The sequence below is a fragment of the Delphinus delphis genome, chromosome 20 (assembly GCF_949987515.2).
Source record: "Delphinus delphis chromosome 20, mDelDel1.2, whole genome shotgun sequence".
Taxonomy (NCBI): domain Eukaryota; kingdom Metazoa; phylum Chordata; class Mammalia; order Artiodactyla; family Delphinidae; genus Delphinus; species Delphinus delphis.
Window position 1 is genome coordinate 52,047,033 of NC_082702.1, and position 21,040 is coordinate 52,068,072.

At 40.5% G+C, this 21,040-nt stretch overlaps 1 protein-coding gene across 4 annotated transcripts in view; it reads right to left on the minus strand.

Annotated features, from left to right (window-relative positions):
- Positions 1–6,836: 6,836 nt before the first annotated feature.
- Positions 6,837–21,040, minus strand: part of CMC2 (C-X9-C motif containing 2) — a 38,121-nt gene continuing 23,917 nt past the window's right edge. For 2 of the 4 annotated variants that reach the window (XM_059998835.1, XM_059998838.1), the window contains 3 exons: positions 14,915–15,030; positions 10,767–10,838; positions 6,837–7,223 (listed from right to left, as the gene is read on the minus strand). In XM_059998835.1, the coding sequence (XP_059854818.1) occupies positions 7,137–7,223; positions 10,767–10,838; positions 14,915–15,030 (275 nt within the window). In that variant the 3' untranslated portion in view covers positions 6,837–7,136. Of the gene's footprint in view, positions 7,224–10,766; positions 10,839–14,914; positions 15,031–20,774; positions 20,857–21,040 lie in introns of those variants that run through there. The other 2 variants (XM_059998839.1, XM_059998836.1) reach the window with 2 other exon arrangements.

A 21,040-nucleotide genomic window follows, 5' to 3' on the forward strand; every position in this document is an offset into this window, starting at 1 on the left:
AGTGAGAGCAGCTCAGCCATATCGCTCTCACTCCCTGTCTCTCTACCATCAGTCTCGTTTTCAGCCTCCTGTCTGCCCATGTGACCAGCTGCCAGTGAGATCAGACTTGAGCTTAGAGGAAGGAAACTACCAGCCTCCAGCCTAGGCCACCAGCCTCCAGCCTACGCCACCTGCTCCATCTCTAATACCACAGAGGAGGCAGGAGACTGGTAATAATAAAGCATCCCTCTGCTTTCGCTTTCACTCACATGTCTCTTTCAGTGACCTCACTGGGGGAAGCAGGCATGCCTGTGGATGAAGGCAGGATTTGGCCTATCTGAACCCCTGGACCTCATTTAAAGGGCACCAATTTCCATCTCAGGGCAGGGTAGAAAAGGGAGCTCACTTGGGACTTGGGGACTTGTTCTTTTGCTAAGACTGAATAATCTCGGGTGTGTCCACCTGGCAGTCCAATGACATCACTGGGGTTCGCCCAAACTCTTTCTCAGGAAACTAATTCTGTGCTTTGAGCTAAAAACCCCATGGAGATTAACCTGATTTTAAACTCCATTTATGAAGGGTCAGAAGAAGCTCAACTTTCTCTCCTCAGTCTTAAGTAGAACTGTGTAGTGCTCCTTGCAATAAATCATTAATAAAATTGTTGTGACCAGAACATTAGGGCTGACAGTGTTCTGCAAAATTAGATTTCTCTGGAAAACACTGGCTTGAGCTCTTCAAGAGATGGTCCTTTATGACCCATAGGCACTGGACACTAGGTAAACCTATCACTTCACTCTGCAGCCCACAGAAACCCGACAATGTCTTCCAGTGCCCTTGAAAGGAAAGCCAACTCTGTACCAGGACTTAGGTGGTCTTTCATAACACAAGCCCTCACCTGGACTATGTCCAGCTTGTTCATCACTGCATCACCAGCACCCAGCACAGTGCCAGGTGCTTGAAAAAGGCAAGAGAACATAGGACCTCTGACCCTCCCTACCCCTCTCTCCCTCCAGCCTCTTAGGCTTCTACTACAAGTGGCAACTGAAAAACAAATTTAAAAGCCAGAAATCCCTAGGAGGAAAGTGCTCTTTCTCTAGCAGCCTGGTCCCCTCTTCTGCCACATACCAAGCATTTCACCGTGACCCGCCCCACCCTTCTGCCATGGCCCTGCCCAAATGGGACCACCCCAAGTGATCTGGTACATTCTACCAAGGTGCAGGGGAAGTGTTTCTATTACTCCAGTTTGAATGCACTTATAAAGAATAACAATATTGAGTGAGCCCTACTTTGTACTAGCTAATTTGCTAAGACCTTTACATACATTATCTCAACTAATCCCCAAAGTAACCCTATGTGATAAGTAATGATATTATTCCTCATTTACAGATTTGGAATGTGAGGCTTAAAATTTTTTAAGTAACTAAACTTGGTTTAATTAGTTTCACCATAACCATTCTTCACCCAGCCACCAGACAGATATTTGTAAGATCCCAATTCCTTGCTGTGGCTCCCCAGGCCCTGCCCACCTTCCTCTTACCTCTGTCCCCTCTCTCCCTCACCCCTGTGCACCAGCTCCACAGCCTTTTCTGCTTCACAAACTCCCTTCCTAGAAGGAGCTAGAAAAGTAGAAAGGGCTGATATGGCCAAGGCCTTGAGTGTGCACATTATTGTACAGGGATTAGGACCAGCTGGAATATTCAGAGTAGGACATGAAAAGCAGAGTGTAGGGTTTCCCTGGCAGTACAGTAAGTCCCCTCCATACCAACCTTCAAGTTGTGAACTTTCAAAGATGCGAACGTGCGTTTGCATGTCCAATCACGTAAGTTAGTTCACGTGTCTGGTGTACATTATCACGTGTGTGCATCCTCTACAAGTGGTTGTGCTTTTGTGTACTTTCCTGTACAGTACTGTATAGAGTACAGTAGTACAGTATCTTTATTTCTTGCCTGTTCACTAGATGCCAGCCCCTGTATGCCAGCTGTTGTACTGTACTACTATACTTTTCAAGGTACTGTACTGTAAGATTAAAAATGTTGTTTATTTTTAGTGTTTGTTTGTTTTTTATGCATTATTTGTGAAAAGTATTATAAACCTATTACAGTACAGTACCATATAGCCGATTGTGTTAGCTGGGTACCTAGGCTAACTCTGCTGGGCTTAACAAACAAATTGGACTTACTAACACGCTCTCGGAACGGAACTCGTTCATATGTAGAGGACTTACTGTACTGGGAGAGTTGGTTGTCTAGAGGAGGCCAGACCAGAGCAGGGAAAGGAGTTCTGAGCGGTACTTTGTAACCTTCAATTTAGCCTCCATCCTCCAGGGATACGATATAGTCCTGTTAGTAAAGGTGGCGTCTTACAGCAGTCAGAAAGAGATGCGAAGGTAGGAAGCTAAGACCTAGATGGGATGGAACTTTAAAGGGAAAATGACACAAAACAACAAAAACATCCGGGCCAAATTTCCCTGACAATCATAGCTTTTTTTATTGCAAAACAAAATTATCTCCTACTGATTACTTAGTGCTTAGTAGGCCTGAGGTAAACAACGCAGTAAACTAGTCCGACAACCTCATTTTAAAAGTAAGAGTTGGGGCTTCCCTGGTGGCGCAGTGGTTGAGAGTCCGCCTGCCGATGCAGGGGACACGGGTTCATGCCCCAGTCCGGGAGGATCCCACACGCCGCGGAGCGGCTAGGCCCATGAGCCGTGGCCGCTGAGCCTGCGCGTCTGGAGCCTGTGCTCCGCAATGGGAGAGGCCACAACAGTGAGAGGCCCGTGTACCGCAAAAAAAGAAATTAAAAAAATAAGAGTTGAAATCCAGACTGAACAACCTGTGAGAAGTCACACAGCCAGGTGACAACTCAGAGACAGCTTGTGCCCATTTTTGAAGGTCCTCAAAGTCCTTGAGATGGCTACCAAGGTAATGTGATTATGGAGAGGAGGGTTGAGGACAGGAGGCATCTCAGCTCCTGAATTCTGCTGCTGGGGCCCTCAGGGCAGAGGCAGGTCTCATTTCCTTCCTAAACCACCTGGCATATGGTTATTCGCTCCTCTACAAAATGACACGCCCTGGAGACTCTCTGAACTCCAGGAGTCCTGGACCACAGCTGCCCTGTCACAACAGTCACATCACAACACTCTCGCTTTAGCGTTCACCTCAGTTACAGGAACTGTCAACTGACCAAACGCTGGAAGTGAGAAAGGTGACAAATCGGGGCAATCAAATGACTTGCAGTCCCTTCTGTGCATCAGAGGAGTGCCCTACGGGGCGGGTGCCAGCTGATACCTCCTCAGGAGAGACCCCTGTGCGCACCTCTTCCCAACACCACCTTCAGTGAGGTCAGCTTGGTACCTTAAAATCTGCCATGGCAGGAGTATTTACACTATGGGAAACGGAAAAAGCTGCAAAGGAGTTGTTCCATTCTGTTTTTTGTTTTTTTTCTGAGAGCCAGTTATTAAACATTTACCAGCTTATCATTGGTAACTGGTGACCATGTTAGTGTGTCTGAGCTTTTGGTGCTCAGAAAGCAGAAACAGAACCTACTAATTCTTTGGAGAAGAAACAGCGCTGCGTCCTGCACAAATAGGTATTTATTGCTCTCTGAAAGGAATACTTAACATTTCCTACAGTGCTTCAAGTTTTCAGAGTTTCCAATTTGCCTTCTGGAAAAAAACCATATCACTGTCAGCATGAACCCTGAATCTCATCCATTTTTGCATCCTCAAAGCCTTGACTCCATAAATGTATCCCTCTCTCTTTTCTGGCATTCTTTCAACACATACCCATTCCCAAGTGTCACTCACCACTTCTTTTGATTTTGTAAGACTGTCTCGGGCTTCCCCGGTGGCTCAGTGGTTAAGAATCCGCCTGCCAATGCAGGGGACAGGGGTTCGAACCCTGGTCCAGGAGGATCCCAAGTGCCGCGGAACAACTAAGCCTGTGCGCCGCAACTACTGAGCCCACGTGTCACAACTACTGAGCCCGCGTGCCACAACTACTGAAGCCCGCGTCTCTAGAGCCCTGCTCTGCAACAAGAGAGGCCACTGCAATGAGAAGCCCACGCACCGCAACGAAGCGTAGCCCCCGCTCACCGCAACTAGAGAAAACCCATGCACAGCAACGAAGACTCAACGCAGCCAAAAATAAATTAATTAATGAATTGAATTAAAAAAAAAAAAAAAGAAGACTGTCTCTCAACTCTCCACTGCCCTTCCCTTCAGAGCCAAGCCTTTTCAAAGGTGCTTGAATCCTCCAGCTCCACCCGGACTTCCACCCACTTCTCCACACCCCACACCACACCATTCTAAGGTCACACATGACAGAGGAACCAAATCAACTGGTACCTCAGCCCTTACTCTGACCCAGTGAATCTCCCTCCTCCGTAACTACCTGGCAATCTGAGGCACCCTTCCCTGTGGTTTGCCTTCTACCTCTATGCCTGCTCCTTCTCTGTACACAGGGCTCCTTCTCCTGTCCTGAAATATCCATGTAAGTGCATAAGACCCACCCAACTGTCAACTACAGATTCCTCTCGGGAGTCAAGTAATATAGGGGTATAAAGGGTTTCAAATTTTTACTCTGTAAGACATAAATTGTTTGAATGTTCCATAAAAAATGAACTTATACAATTGTTTTTTAAGTTAAGTGACCCCAAAGTTTCATTCTGGTCTATAAAACACCACTCACAATCCACTGTCAACATGGGCCCATGGGCATTAGCTGCCACCTGCATGCTGCCCTCTCTCAAATCTGCTCTAGTCCCGGTGACTCTAACAAGCTCCAGGTTTGAACACTCAAAAGTCTAAGAGCCATCTCCATCCGGATCTTCCCCACACACTGCAAACTCAACACTTCACCACACCTCTGCTGTACTCCCTCCAGCTCAGGGCAGGGACCATCAGCATGAAAATACAAATCAAAAGCCTGCGACTGGCCTTCCCTGGTGGCACAGTGGTTGAGAGTCTGCCTGCCGATGCAGGGGACACGGGTTCGTACCCCGGTCCGGGAAGATCCCACATGCCGCAGAGCAGCTGGGCCCGTGAGCCATGGCCGCTGAGCCTGTGCGTCCGGAGCCTGTGCTCCGCAATGGGAGAGGCCACAACAGTGAGAGGCCCGCGTACCGCAAAAAAAAAAAAAAGCCTGCGACCTCCTGGACTCTTCTTAAACCCTCCACCTAGTCAGTCATGCTGACTCTAGGTCCAAATTCCCCTCAAATCTAGTCCCTCTTCTATTTATTTTTTAGAAGATGTTGGGGGTAGGAGTTTATTAATTAATTTATTTATTTTTGCTGTGTTGGGTCTTCGTTTCTGTGTGAGGGCTTTCTCTAGTTGTGGCAAGCGGGGGCCACTCTTCATCGCGGTGCGCGGGCCTCTCACTATGGCGGCCTCTCTTGTTGCGGAGCACAGGCTCCAGATGTGCAGGCTCAGTAGTTGTGGCTCACGGGCCCAGTTGCTCCGCGGCATGTGGGATCCTCCCAGACCAGGGCTCGAACCCGTGTCCCCTGCATTAGCAGGCAGATTCTCAACCACTGAGCCACCAGGGAAGCCCTCTAGTCCCTCTTCTTGATCCCCAAGCCACTTCTTTAACTCAGGCTGTAATTTCTCATTTACGTTGGGGCAAAAACCAAATTGGTCTCCCTGGGTGTAATCTCCCATCTCTTCCAATTTATCCCCCAAACCATAACCAGAAAAATATTATTAAAATACAAATTGAAGCACATCATCCTTCCAACTAAGGCCCGTCCACAAATCCCTAGTCACCATTTCTACTTCCCCAACTGGTTATCACAGCACTGAAGATAAAATTGCAACAGAATTCAAAGCTGTTTGGGATCTTCTTCCACCAGTAGTTCTCATATTCCAGTCAGGCTAAACAACCTTAAGTTCCTGAGAAAGTTCCATTTTCACTGTTTGCCAAAGGTCACCTTTGCTAAGGAGCCTTCTTGGAATGGCTCCTTCCTCCTGAAGGCTGGGCATGGATGCCCGATGTTTTCCATGACACCTACCTAATCATGGTACTTACTACACTACTGTAATAGTCAACTTGTCAGTTTACTACAAGCTTCTGAAGACAAAATGTCTCACTTCTGTACCTGTTCTGCCTGACACTTGGGGGAGGGCTGACTGAATAAATATTCATAAATCTCAGTCTTGAAAGGGACCTCAGAATTAATTCTGCTTCTACCTCCATGCCTTTATCGAATGTCTGTTACCCTGGGTAACCCCCTTGCTAAATGAATGTCCAGCCTCTTGAATACCTCTTGTGATGGGGAAATCACTACCAAACACTGATGCCCAACAAGGCCTCCTGCTGCACATGAAGGCACAGTTCACTACAAAGAGCTCATGGCTCACAGTCTGCTGACACCTCATCCAACAGGAAGTTCAAGGCCCTGCTGTGGCCATGGCTGGAAGCTGGCTTCCAGACTGTCACACGTCTCAGAAACACCCGGCGAAAGGAACACTGGCAGGATGGCTGCTAGAAATGAGACTGGGAAGAAGGGCCCTGTGCCCAGCAAAGAGGAGGCACGCGTGCCTAAGGTTGATGCCCACGAGACAACTGGCACCCAGGGTGGGCACCTTCAACCAAACGGAGTAGCTAAGTCTGCTCAGACTTAAATCCTAGCCAGACACAATTTTACCAATGCTAAACATTTAACCTTTTGGAAAAGAGCTCTTTAAAAACAATAAAGTTGGAAGACTTTCATAGAGTTAACACAGCTGGGCTTTCCCCAAGCTCTGCCTGCCCTAGCTGTGCCTTCAACGTTTAGGCTCCAGAACTGCCACACTGCAAAAAGAGAAGTCTAGCGGCACCATTTTGCCCTAATTCCAAGAGAGTCTAAGAGAACAGAGAAAATATGATTAGAATCAATGATTTTATTGAGGGAGATAAGTTACTCAAATGTCAACGGGCTGTAGGCAAAGGGAACAAACACGTTAGAAGTCTCAGGTGCGGTGGAAGAGGAGCGAGAGTACTAACAGCTCTACCCAACCAAAATTCCAGATCCAGGGCTTCCATACTTCTCCAAGGCTCGATTTCTCATGGGTCACTTTCCATTCAAAGGATTCTGAAGACCAAATGCAACGGGATTCCTTCAACTACCACCCAAGAGTCTTTGGGTCTTCTCTCAGCCAAGGCATCCAATGAAAGTATGATCTATTTTTCAGATTCCTCTGGAGGATTAAAAAGTCTCTTTCGCATTGCATTGCCACGCTCCCTGCTCTTGTTCCTCTTTTCCATGTACTAGAAAATAAAAGGAAGAGGGGGAGAAGAGAGACAATAGATTACATCATCATTTACATACGTTAAATATTTAGATATATTTGCAAAATAAAAATAACATTTTTACTGACAAAATTTCTACATGGCTCTTATTTCACTGAATCTGAGATTGGAAACAGTGACCTTAGAGGCCATCTAGTAAAATTTCATTCAATACAGTACAGCACCTAACTCCTAATAGGTGCAGAAATATTTGCTGAGTTATTTCCTCCCAAAACGTGAATTCAATAAATATTTAGGATGGATGAGTCCTGTCCCTGTTCTCCAGAAGCTCACAATCTAGCGTGTCATCTAACCTCTACTTGAACACTTCTTAATCAGGAGGCTCCCTACCCTGAGAGGCAGCCTGTTTAACTGTTGGACACTTCTACTTGTTCCAGAGCTTCTCGTGTTGAACCAAGTGTTTCCCTGTAAATTCTCCTACTTCCCTCTATTTCTCCTTGCCTGCTACAATCTTCCAAATATCTGATTACAGGTAACCCACTCACTATCTCTTTTACAGGCTGAACGCTGCTGGTTTCTACAACTGTTCCACAGAACACAGTTTCTGCCTTCTAAAGTCTTATCTGTAAAGTGCCTTTTATACAACACTTTAATATGAATAACCCCTTATAAAAAAATACCACACCAGAATTAAATACTCTAGTGCTCTAAACAAAGTCCGGCAGATATGGACTACAGTGGGCCTTCTAGTTCTTATGACCTAAACACACCATATTTCTATAAATATTGCCAAAAGAGTAACTGGCTGTTAGTAACCATATTATCCTAATGGTTCATATGGAAACTTATAGTCAGCTGAACTTCCTAGGATTTTTTCATCATGAATAGTCATCAAACCCAATTCTCCCCAAATCTTATGTTTCTGTAATCGGTTGGATCTAAATGTAGTTTTCACCTTGGAGGATTTTAGCTTAGTATTCTGATCTGGCCAGCAGGTTATAACTAACAGGAAACCCAGAGCCTGGCACTGAGAAAAAGTACTTGTTTAAAGCAGAGAAACGTGAATGTAAGTGGTTTCATACGTGTATATTTACATGCTTATAATAAATACACCAATAAAGACATATTTTAAAGATGCAAGAGGGGTTCTTAGGCAGAGTGGAAAAAAAGGAAAAGCAAATTCAAGTTGAAAAAACTGAGTATATGTGAATAATTGGACATCAAAATCTTTCAGCTGTCAGAGATATGGAAAGAAGCCATAGAAGCAAAAGATTAGTGACAGAGCACTAACCAGGGACTCTGGCTGCCCTCCCCTGAGTCCTGAGATTAACACCTTTGAGTTACTTCATCTTCTGGGCCAGTAAGCTCAAATGTAAGGAGTTGGGTTAGATAATCTTTAAGAAGTTTTCTCGGTCTAAAGTTTTGACTGAAGAGTTCTAACATATCTTCTGGAATAGTAGCAGTTTTCAAACTTTTTTTTTCCTCATCAAAGGGCCATTTCAAATAACAGATGAAACACCAGGTCCCTTTAACCAAAACATTCCTTTTATCCGTCATACATTAATTTTCTTCATAAGACTGTCGGCGGGGAGAGGGGAAGGGCGTTTCATTGCTTTAAAAGGTTAAAAAAAAAGATGTTGTAGAACATGGAGGGATACCTGCTCTGAGAAAAATATTTGATATCCCTCTTTAATCATATGAAGCCTCCAACAATCAGGTTCAAAGGAGGGTCTAATGGGTAAGTCTTCAGAAGACAATACTCTGTAGCAGGCCAATAAAATAAGGCATAAAGCAAATTAAAACAGAGTGTATATTAAAATACATGTTACGGTATCTCCAAAGGGAGTCAACATGGCCCCTGAATAAAAGAAGAAAAAAAAAGGATAACTATAATGTTATTCACAAAACACCACCAAACAACGCAGATAGTACGGAAGGTCAACTAGCCAAAAACCAAACCAAACAAAACAAGTAAGAGAGACAAAAGAGGATGCTGCAAAAGTAGTATTAGCGATTATTTCAATAAAAAGAACAAAAGCAGCAACAAAGCAGCAAAGAGAGCATCAGAAAGAACTGGCCGGACCTTTTTTCTAGTTAAAGCTTCAAAGAATGAAGTACTTAAATGACACATGAAGGAAATGGTAGGAGGAGAGCATTAGAAGCAGTAAATGGGAAACTGGGAAGCATTAAAAGCAGAGAGGAAATAAATGAGCACAGGTTTGGAGAATTGAAGGATGAAAGAACAGACAGAAAAACATCTATAACTCAGGTAATGAAGCAATATAAAAAACTACATAGAGGACTTAGAAAGCAGTCAAGGAGAAAACCTGACATTTATACGAAAACAGACTCAGACAAAATAAGAAAAATATCTACACATTCTTCTACCAAATAGGAAAAAAAAATTTCATCTGAGGAGCTAATCACCAAACCAATGGCAAAATCACTGAAATGTAAGGGAAAAAAAAAATCTAAACTTAGGAAAAAAGCTATCTTATACAACTGAAAGCATGTAAGAAACAAACAGCTATACCAAATAAAACACTATGGGTTTTATTTTTCCATAATCTTACTAAAACAGGAACACAGCCCTAGGGTTAGTTTCCATATAAACTACCATTTACATATGATGAAAAAACTCTTTTCAAAAACCAGTTTAAAACACTTATACCCATTTGTTCACACAAAGAAAATTATCAGAACTCCAGGAAGTTTTTCAAACAGGAAAGATGCTGTAAAGAGATTCCAGGAAGGGCGGGATGGCGGGGGGAGAGCCCCAAAGTGGAAAACACAAAAAATGATTCATAGGTGCTGAATGGCTTCAAATATCATATCTAATACCTTTCAGTATGAGGCTCATAAGGGAAAAAACGTTCAAAAGTACAGAAAACGCAAATTGGAGGGCAGATTTTTAGTAGTTATATATTTTTAAAAGTTCTGGACCTAAAATATCTGATGAACAAAACAGAAATGGAATTAAATTTCTTTTCAAAGATTTAAAACGCACTCTGTTCAGTTTGCAGTACCTGCAAAAAAGACAATAAACTTTGGCCGTTTGCCCAAGTCCAAGTCATAGCCTAAAACTCTATTCAGGAAACGAGTCTTTCCAAACAAGTCAAACTAGATCCCTACGGGTTGTACATACTATAATTATAAAGAAATTCAAAATTTTAAAGCTGGAAAGAGCCTAAGTCTAGCCTCCTCATGTTATACAAGGAAACTGAGGCCCAGAGAGTTTTAGTTACCTGCTATAGCTAAACACTGACTGACAAGTCTTTCTGCTGAACAGCTTCAATGTCCTAAACCTTAAAAATCCATCCAAAGGAGTTACAGTGACTATTATAAGATAGTTGTTTTCATTTATGTACATGCAATAAAAAATCAGCAATGTCCCCAAACTGTCCCCAGAAGATACTTTCATTTCTCCTCTTGGTTTTAGGGGAAGACATACATATAAAGTCAATTTTTGGTGTTATACAAAAATTTGCAAAAAACTCAATATTGTTCCAAGATGTTCTTTTCTATTGTTCAACCATTTCCATCCTTTAACATTTTCCTTACCTCATTCTTCAAGCATTTTCTCATCTCCCGATCAAGATCATTGCAATGACCAAAAAATTTCAGAATGCTGTGCTAAAAGGAAGAAAAGGTGTAAAATATTTCATCCTATAATATGCTACGGTCTCTGGCACACAGAATTGAAACACTTATTCCTACAGAAATGGGTTTAATGGGTCACGTTGTCAATAAGCAAACAGTTAATAGTTAAGCAAATAGTTAAGTCACAAGTATAAAATATACAAATAAACAGGCTTATTCTGGCATTCCTACAAAAGAGGAATAAATGCTCTATAGGTAGAAATGAAAAATAAAAAGACTTTTCTTTGATAAAAGAGAAGACTATTAACCTGCCAAAACTTCATAATGACCGAGTGAAAAGCATTTTATTACCTAATACCCTTTCTTTAAGGGCATGTTATCCATCCTCTATTATAGAGTGATGTCAAAGGGCAGTGTAGCCATATTGACACGACCAGTAACTTCCTTCACCAGCAAACACTCCTGTCCCATAGAAGAGTTACTTATGGAAAGCTTGGTGCCAAAGCCATTCTCTCATTTGCCTCCATTCAAAATGTCATCAAAATAAATTAGAAACACATAACACTATTATTAGATGGCCTGTAAGGGCCACATAACCAAGCCAGTAATTCACAATATAAGAAAATCAATGTCTGAATTCAAAGTCTGCTTTGTTTGAAAAGCAAAGATAAAAATCTTCTAGTGGTTTCAAGTCCTGTGACTATTATCATGGCAAAAAGCATATATGCTCCAAAGCAGATAAAGACTGACATCAAGAACCTGAATTTTAGTAGGGCCATAATTACTGTGTTTGCACGTCACGATTTTTATGGGCAGGTCGGACAGCATGGTGATCTCCTATAATGACATGCCATAAATGCTGAACTTGTAACAATGAGCACATCTTTTCCTTTTCTTTCTAATTAAGGCTTTCATGGAAACCAGACAACACATAATTAGTAATAGTCATGCTACTTCTTTTTTCCCTGTTTCTTCACCACTTTAAATGTACTTTTCTGGTCCACATTGAATAAATGGTCAGAGTTTTTCTGGCAAGCATTTAAGATCTCCTACTGATTACCTAATTACCTTTTCAGGATAAATATTTCCTGTGTATAAACTACCTCCTTGACAACAAACAGGGACAATGCTTTTTCACACACCTTCTGGCCAAAGAGAAATACCAGAAAGGGTTAAACTTTTAGAACGTAAGGCAATATTTCATAGTTTAGTTTATATTTATTCATATCATCCCATACACATACATCTTATTTTAAAAATTCAAGACAAAAACTAATTTATATTTTCACTTTCACCTCAACATTAGCCCAAATGAGAATTATACTCTTGTGACATTATGTGAAAAACAAACCCAAAACGCCCCAGTGGAGTTGGTAAAAGAAATGCCCATGGACTGCACTTCTCTTGTATACACATGCATAAGCCTCCAGTGCCTGGTGTCTGTTCATAGAGAACAAACTGGTAGAGCAACTGATTGAATAAGTGAATCAATTAGTCAGTGTCTGGAAGACAGTGTCCCAGGCACTAGGGACACAACAGTGAGCAAGGTGGACCTGGGCCCTACTCTCACAGCTCAGAGTCAGAGGAGAGAGACAAATCATGAAGTGATTGCTATAAAGCAGCGGTTCTCAAAGTGTAGTCCCCAGGGCTACCCAAGACCTTTCCAGGGGAAGGTAAAATCTATCTTCCTAATAATTGAAGATCTTATTTGCTTTGCTCACTTTCATTCTCTCACAAGGGTACAGTGGATTTTTCCAGAGGCTACATGAAGTGTAATATCACCACAGATTGAGCGCAGAGACAGATATGAGAATCCAGCTATATTCTATTAAACTAAACATTAAAGAGAACTGCAAAAATGCAAAAGCAATGTCACTCTTCCCACCGTTTTTTTGTTTTGGAAAATAAGGTATTTTTTACGAAAAATAACTATTAACGTGTAATGGGTTTATTATTATAATTTTTAAATAAATTAGTATTTTTCAATTTCTCAGTTTTAATTTCTAATTCACTAAATATTGGTAGATATAGTCCACATAAACAAAAGTTCTTTGGGGTCCTCAATAACTTTTAAGAGTGTGCAGGAGTCCTGAGACCAAAAAGAGTAAGAGTAACTGCCATAACGCAGGAAATCTATTCTGTACAGTATTACTGGAGTACAGAGAATCCCGGTCAGGAAAGAAAAGGAAGAGGAAATGACAAATTAAGCAGAATAAAGCCTGGAGGATGATAAAACCTGATCAAGCAAATAAGAAGTTGAGACAGTGAGGAAGGCTCTAAGTTAAGCATAGGAAAAAAGCAAGTACAAAGGCTTAGAAGACAAAAACATGCTCCAGTACAACTGCAGACAAGAACACGCAGGAAGGATGAGGGGCGCGGGGGTGGGGGGGTGGTGGCGTGTAGTCAAGCCCAAGAGTAAGTAGGGGCCAGTACATGAAGGCCTCGAAACACAAAGAAATTTTAGAGTTTATTCTACAGGCAAAGGGAACCATTAAGGGGAACAGTGATTAAACTTAAATCTGAGAGAGCACTCCAGATAGAGCATGGAAAGTGAACTGGGACAGAAAAGAGGACAAAACAGTCATGGGACCAGGTGGCCCCAGTAAGATAATGTTGGAATCAACTGGTGTTAAGAACAGACATATAAATCAGTGGAACAGACTAGAGAGCCCAGAAGTAGACCCATTCACATATGGTCAGCTGATTTTTGACAAAGGCACCAAGGTAATTTAGTGGGGAAAGGACAGTCTCTTCAACAAATGGTGCTGGAATAGCTGGGTATCCACAGGGAGAGAAATAAACCTTGACTCATACCTCACACCATACACAAAAATTAACTTGAATCACAGACCTAAATTTTAAAAGCTAAAACTATAAAACTTCTAGAAGAAAAAATAGGAGAAAATCTTTGTGACCAGGAAATATACAAAGATCCTTAGAACACAAAAAACATAAACAATAAAAGAAAAAACTGGTAAATTAGACCTCATCAAACTTACAAACGGCTCTTTGTAACACATCTTTAAGAAAATAAAAAAGGATGCCACAGACTGGGAAAAAATATTCACAATACACTTATGAGACACAGGACTTCTATGCCAAATGATAAAAAGAATTCTTACAACTCAATAACAAGACAAAACAACCCAATTTTAAAATATGGGCAAAAGACGTTATATGAATGGCCAATAAGTACATGAAAATATGCTTAAAGTCATCAGCCCCCAGGGAAACACAATTTAAAACCAAATAATATACGATGACACATCCATAGAATGGCTAAAGTTAAAAAGACTTACAATATCAATTCTTATTAGTTATCTATTTTATACATATTAGTGAATATATGTCAATCCCACAGTATCAATTCTTAATCTAGATGTATGGCAGAAATAGTTTACCGAAAAGCATATTGTCATCAACAACATTCTTTGAACCAGTATAAATACCTGACTTCACAGGTCATCGGCATTCCTTACTACCTTACTTTCAGTCTTAAAATTTTACTCATTTAAATAATACTATTATTGGAATCTGATATATCTACAGTTTATGAATAACATGAAGGAAATAATGCATCATGCAAAGTTAAAGAAAAACACAAATGCTCCTTATAACTGTCTCATACATCAAACACATGAAAAAAGCTAAATAGTTGACATTGGGAAAAATATCAGATTAATTTAACGCATTCCAAAAATGGGCTTATTTTCTATTTTGGTTTTAACCATGGAATTTTATTTCCATTCCACTAACAACTAAGTAAACCTGTCAAATTAGGCCAGTCATAATTTAAATCTAGTTAACATATAATTATAAAAAATGTTTCAACTTCCTTTAAACACAGAACTGTACAAGTCAAGGACAAGAAACAGGGATTCTAATTACTATATATCATTTCAGAAGCTCCCTAATAAACTACCATGCTTGATTTCTACTCATCAGAAAGGGAAATGGTTTCTAAAAAGATCACAAGCATCAATCTTTACTAAGCTAAGACCCATAACTAAGACATTATCATTTCCTTCCATTAATGGAGATAACGTTTTACATCGGTGTGCTGTACCTAGGTTTCATTTTTGCTTTATGGTCATTTTCTGAACTCTTACATTTTTGTGACATTCCTTAAGCAAGTTAATCAAGACGTTGCATTCTTCAGTATGCAAGTGTGGAGATAAGTCAGGATGCATCTTTAGGAGAAGGAGATGGAGCACAGCAGAGCAACCTGTGGATACAAGAGTGTCTTGAATATGTGTGACTGTACTTGTTAATGCGACCTGAAAGTATTTTCAGTAAGAACCTGCAGTGACTTTTATCAGAAAAGAATGCTGACCTTAGGCAAATTATTAAACTTGAGCCTCAGCTTCCTTATCCAATGACTTAACAGATTTGGCAGGTTATCAGGAGTGTTTAGAGAATATGCAGGTTCAGAAAAAAGCGGACTCCTCAAGAGACCCAATCCTGGAAATAGGTGCTCAAGCAGAAACAGCTTGCCTATATTAATAAGTGTGCCTTCAATTACTTTTCCCACATTCCTGAAATTGATTACAACTCATTTTGTTCCGATGAAATTCTACCAATGACGAGAACTGGCCTATTAATCCTTTTTAAATGTATAAGGGTTAAAGGGCCATTACTCAGTCTCACATCAGTGTGAATTAATGTAGACTGCTTTCTTCCTAACTAACATCTGGCTGAGAAAATCTAAATAAACCATGAAGAGAAACAAGAAGCAGATGTGGAAATTTTTTTCTCAAATTTAGCATATATACTCATAAAATGCAATTATTACAATGAAAACAAGAACCTAAAATCCCTGAAATTAAGTTTAATTGCTTCATTTCACAAAGAAGAAAATTAGCAGCCAAGGTCTAAGATAAAACATCATTTTCAGGTTTTGCTATATTTATGCAGCACTATTCACCTATTCTTTTCTTAAACCTATTCTTTTTAACTCAGAAAAGATTACTACACATCCACCAGAATAGCGATAATCACAAAATCAGACGATACCAAGCACCGGTTAGGATGTAGAGGAAAGGGACCTTACTCATTGCAACTGGGAACGCTAAATAGTACAGACACTTTGGAAAACAATTTGGCAGTTTCTAAAGAAGTTAAACACAAACTTAACATATGACCTGGGAACTGCACTCCTAAGACCACACCCAAGAGAAATGAAAACATATATCCCCACAAAGACTTATATGTGAATGTTCATAGCATTATTCATAATAGTCAATATTGGAAACAATCCAAATGTCTAATAATCAAGTAATGGATAAACAAATCGGTATATCTATACAATGGGATACTACTACCTAGCAATTAAAAAGAATGAACTTATACATGTGCCAACATGGAAGAATCTCAAAAGCACTAAATTAAATGAAATAAGCCATATTCAAAACACTGGAATGTATGAGTCCATTTATATGCAATGTCTGAAAAAGGCAAATGTGTAGAAACAAAAAGCTGATCGATGCCTAGGCCCAAAGGTGAGAGTGGGGATTAATATGCAAATGGCACAAAGAAAACTTTGGGGGACGAAAATGTTCTAAAATAGGATTGTGGTAATGGCTGCACAACTGTAGCTTACTAAAATCACTGAATTCACTTAGAATGAGCGAATTCTATGGTATGTAAATTATACCTTAATAAAGCTGTTAAAAAAAGTTCCAAGAAATTCAAACTGCCCATCAACATCCCACTCCCGACAAATAAAATCCTTAAAAATGACTAAACAAATAATTGCAGAGAATTATAATATACTTATTTCAGATTTCAAGTGATAAAAATATCAGAAGATCACTGTTCCACTGAGTAACTACTAAACACACACACATACACACACACACACACACACACACACACACACACACACACACACACACACACACACACACTAAAGATCACAAATCAGGCCGCTGTGCCAAGTAAGTATTTGAGTATTTGAAATGGAAACTGGAAATGCAGCCAAGTTCAAGTTCTGTTTGCCTGTCACTGACAACAAAGTCTTTTCAATGATATAAAAATTTTGCCTCAGAAAAACGAGGTCTCATACAGTGCAGCAATTTAAGTCATCTAATATTACACCAGTATTATATACCTACACTTATGTATATATTAGTTATCCTACTTCTGCCTTGCTTATTTTTTCTGAAGGGAGATGTACACTGGTTTAGTCACCTAGAAAATGCCGTTAACATTTTATTCTGTAAATATATTTGACAAAATATTCTTGCATATTTCTATCACCCAGCCCTCAAATGTGTGCTTTTACAGTTCAGAAACAAGCTTCTGATGTACTGAAATGACCTCTCTCATTGGTAAGGTAAAACTTAAGAACACACTTGGCTGCTGAGATAAATATACACATGCACCTTGTATATAAGCGTAAATGTATATCATAATAGATTATTTTTCCTCCCTCCACAAAAGTTTACTTCAAACATGTACGTTACTGTAGACCCAGTCATGGTGCCAATGAAACGTCTTCCTGTCTACCTACTTATCCTAGGTGATTGTGTCAAACAAGAAAATGGTTTCATATAGTTTCCTTTTCCTATTCTTCTTGGTGAAAGCTGTGACTTAACCTAAAGCTCTAAACACTTACCTATCCCTTATCTAACAAATTCCTTGCTTTATCAATCATTCCCCTCTTGCCTCCACCCTATCTTTTTAGTTAGATATTCTCTTCTTCCCTTTTCCTTCTATCTACTGGCTTTGGCTAACTGTTGGTGTATATGCAGATGCACTGCTGTACTCTTGGGTGTAATATACAAAACATAACTCTAAAACAATGGCATTGTTCTTAGAGCACATTTAAATGAGTGCTGACACCCTCCAGTAGTCATCTTTAAAAGCTTATTCTATTAACACTATTGTAACTCAAAGTAACGTTTTATGAACTGAATAAAACCTAAATATATATTGCATATGCTTATTTTTAAAATTTCATCAAAGCCATAAGAATATATCCACATTATTAGAGTAGAAAATAATTTCTTGAACACTTAACCACCTGCAGGCACAAGTCTTATAATCCTCCCAATAACCGGAGGAAGTAGGTACCTTTTTAAGTTCAGTTGAACCATAAGAAAGAGCTTTTTTGTAGGTCAAAATACACATTAGTCATATTTTCATAGCAAAACTAAGCCCCGGGTCACACAGTAAGTGACAGAGTTACTACCCAACGTAATCTCCCACTGTGACAGATTTTTCCCGCATTCAAAATAGGAAAGACATGCCTTCCCAGCAGTTTGTGAATGAAATAAATTCAGATAGGAAAAAACTATTTCCCAAAGAACCTCTGGTTAGCTACAACTTCAACAGGGACTAATTCTAGGCCTAGATTCAAAGAAGTCAATGTAATATTATCCTATATTATTAGAAATAGAGGATCTGTCTACATCAAGAAAAAGAAAAGTATTGTGTTTGTCCTGATCAGCCATGTCCAGAATACTGACAATTTGAGTACCCCCGGGGGGAATGCTCAGGATGGAGATGGCTCTGACACTAGGCTTAAACAGGAAGCCATTCATGAAATTGGGAATATTTACTAACTTAGGGAAACCCACAACAGTGGAGACAGATAAAAAGAACAGCCTGGTTAAGTATGACAAGTAATGGATTTGAAGGGAGAAGATGTGGGTCTGAAGGCAAAGGCTGTGGACACAGCTATTCACAAGTTATATCACTTTGGCTAACTTAATCTGAGACCTAAGTCTCTTCTTCCATAAAATGGAATTAGCTCTTAACCTATATCATGAGGTTTAAAATAACATATGTGAGAGTATCTGATATAGTGAAGAGTGAGTGCGACAAAGGTAAAGTATTATTAGTATATCTGAAATGCCCTGTCACCTGATGGGAAAGGCTGAACTGAACTGACTCTGAGATGTGTCCGAGGACAGGACTGGAAACCAAAGTGTGGCAGTTACAGAGGCAGTTGTCATCTTCCTGGAGCTGTCCAACAATGAAACAGGCTGCTGTGTGAACTTCTCATTAATCTGTCCTAATGTGCCCAAGAGACTGGCTAAGTTAATTAAGGATGTTACAGAGTATATTCTTACGTTGCATCCTTACCTTTCTTCTCAAATCTAAGTTCACAATTAAATTTAAGCCATTGCCAAAAATAAAATTTGCCCTCAAGGAATAAACGCTTGTTACTACTGATAACACAGAAAACAATCTCAAAAGGCAGCACCAAGGTAATTATGAACATCAGCCGCACTATTGAAGCAAAGGTGAAGGGAGTGTTCATTGGTGACAAGACTTTGTGTACGGGTATTTGCAGTGAGAAAGACGGATAAATTCCATTCAAACTGTTAGTACTTAGTTAAACACAAAACTTCAGTCCCACTTTTACACTGGCATTTTGAAACCATCAGAACGGTTTACTTGTCACAGCTACAACTCTTCCTTCCCCATGCCAATCCCATCCACTTCCTCAGGTATGCACACATTGATACCACAACAGTCCACTTAAACTCTTAAAAATGTTCATCTGTGACAATTTGATATTTTGATAACTGGCTAATAGGCCCCTGCAAAGCAACTGTAACTTTTACTTGGAGGTAAGCTGGGAGGGTTTAAGCAGTAGGGTGCCCTCACTAAAGATATAAAAACTATAGTCTTATTTTATTCACTGCTTCACCTTATTCTACCAAGACCCTGAGGTAAAATTTTTCTAACGAGTATTCTATGATAGGCAGAAGACTTCAACCACCAGGTGGCACAATTTTAGAAAATAAAAAAACCGAGAGTAAGAAATACATTAACTAGTGAAGAAAAGGGAGGAAGCATTCTAATAACACATTTCAGCAGAACTATGATCACAAGGGGGAAACCCTATATTTTAATGCCACTTAGGCTTTCTTTAGAAAGATTTTGCTATTGTGTGGCCCCACCAGAAAGAAATTTACACTACAGTTATAATTTCTAATGTCATTTTAAAACAAGTCCAGAAAAGCTCTTGTTCAGAGTCTGAAGAATCTGTTCTCCAGGAAAAATGATAAAATAAGAGTTAATGCTTTCTAAAAGATATTTTTTTAAGTCTAATTTCAGAAAGCACTGGAATTAGTTAAGTGAATGTTTCTCTACTTCAAACTGCACCACATTCAGTAGAGGTAGCAGACATAGCAGGGGACTCCCTACCCTACCCACTTTTACTTATCACAGCTGCAAAGTCACCAAATCTAAACAGATGCTTTTGAGTGACAAGTGCTCCCAGAGTATAGACCATGCCCCACTGCTACTGACAGCAACCCACATAATTTCTTAAGGAATGTGCCCGGGTGCAGCTTTCCCTGAACTAATATTTACCAGCACTTACTTGGTGCTGAGCACTCTTGTCAGATCACTTGAATTTCAGAGGAAAAAAAATTAGTCCATGAACTTCAACGAACACACAGGCTAGTGAGGGAAGGGACATTCCCCTAAATGCACATAGTAAATGCCCAATAAATGTTTACTGAAGGTTGAATATAGGATTACCATGGATTTGAGAATTGATTCAGACATCGACATAGTTATTTTTTTTAAAAAGGTGGGAAATGAGGGTCACTTTAAATCAACCAAACAAGTGCAGAAGCCTGTGTGGATAGAAAAGGAGACACAAGGGGTGTCACAACAGAATTCCTTTGCCAGCGCAAACTTCTTTTATGCATTTAAGTCTTCAAATGAAGGCTTCCAGAACTCGGATTTACTGAAGACTCTTCATAAACCACTTACTGTGAAACGACAAGCTCAGTAATCTTGAAACCCAATAAACGAGATTTGAATGTCACTTTCCTTGAAAAGCGTACTGAGGGTGATCTCACTGGATTCTCGCATCGCAAGACGGATTGGTGGGAACTTTCTCTGAAGCTGAGATGCGCCCTAACAGGCTCCCACCTACCACAAGCAAATCCTAAACGCCTGGATACCCAGTAACAGTAATCATCACACAACGTACTGAGCGCTCACCGCGTCAGACACGGTGTTCAGGGCTTCCCTTCTCACAACCGAGGCGCTGGGTTATACCCATTTCACAGGCGAGGAGGCTGACGCTCGGGGTGAGGAGGAGCTCGCCCAAGGTCACAGGCTCGAGAGCGGCGGCGAGGCCGATTCCCGCAGGCAATGAAGGTCTACACCGAAGCCGGCTCTCAACTACCAGCGCGCGTCCCAGAGAATGCCCGAGGGCGGGGAGCTCAGGACGACTCCAACGCCCCGGCAACACCCAGCGCAGTGGT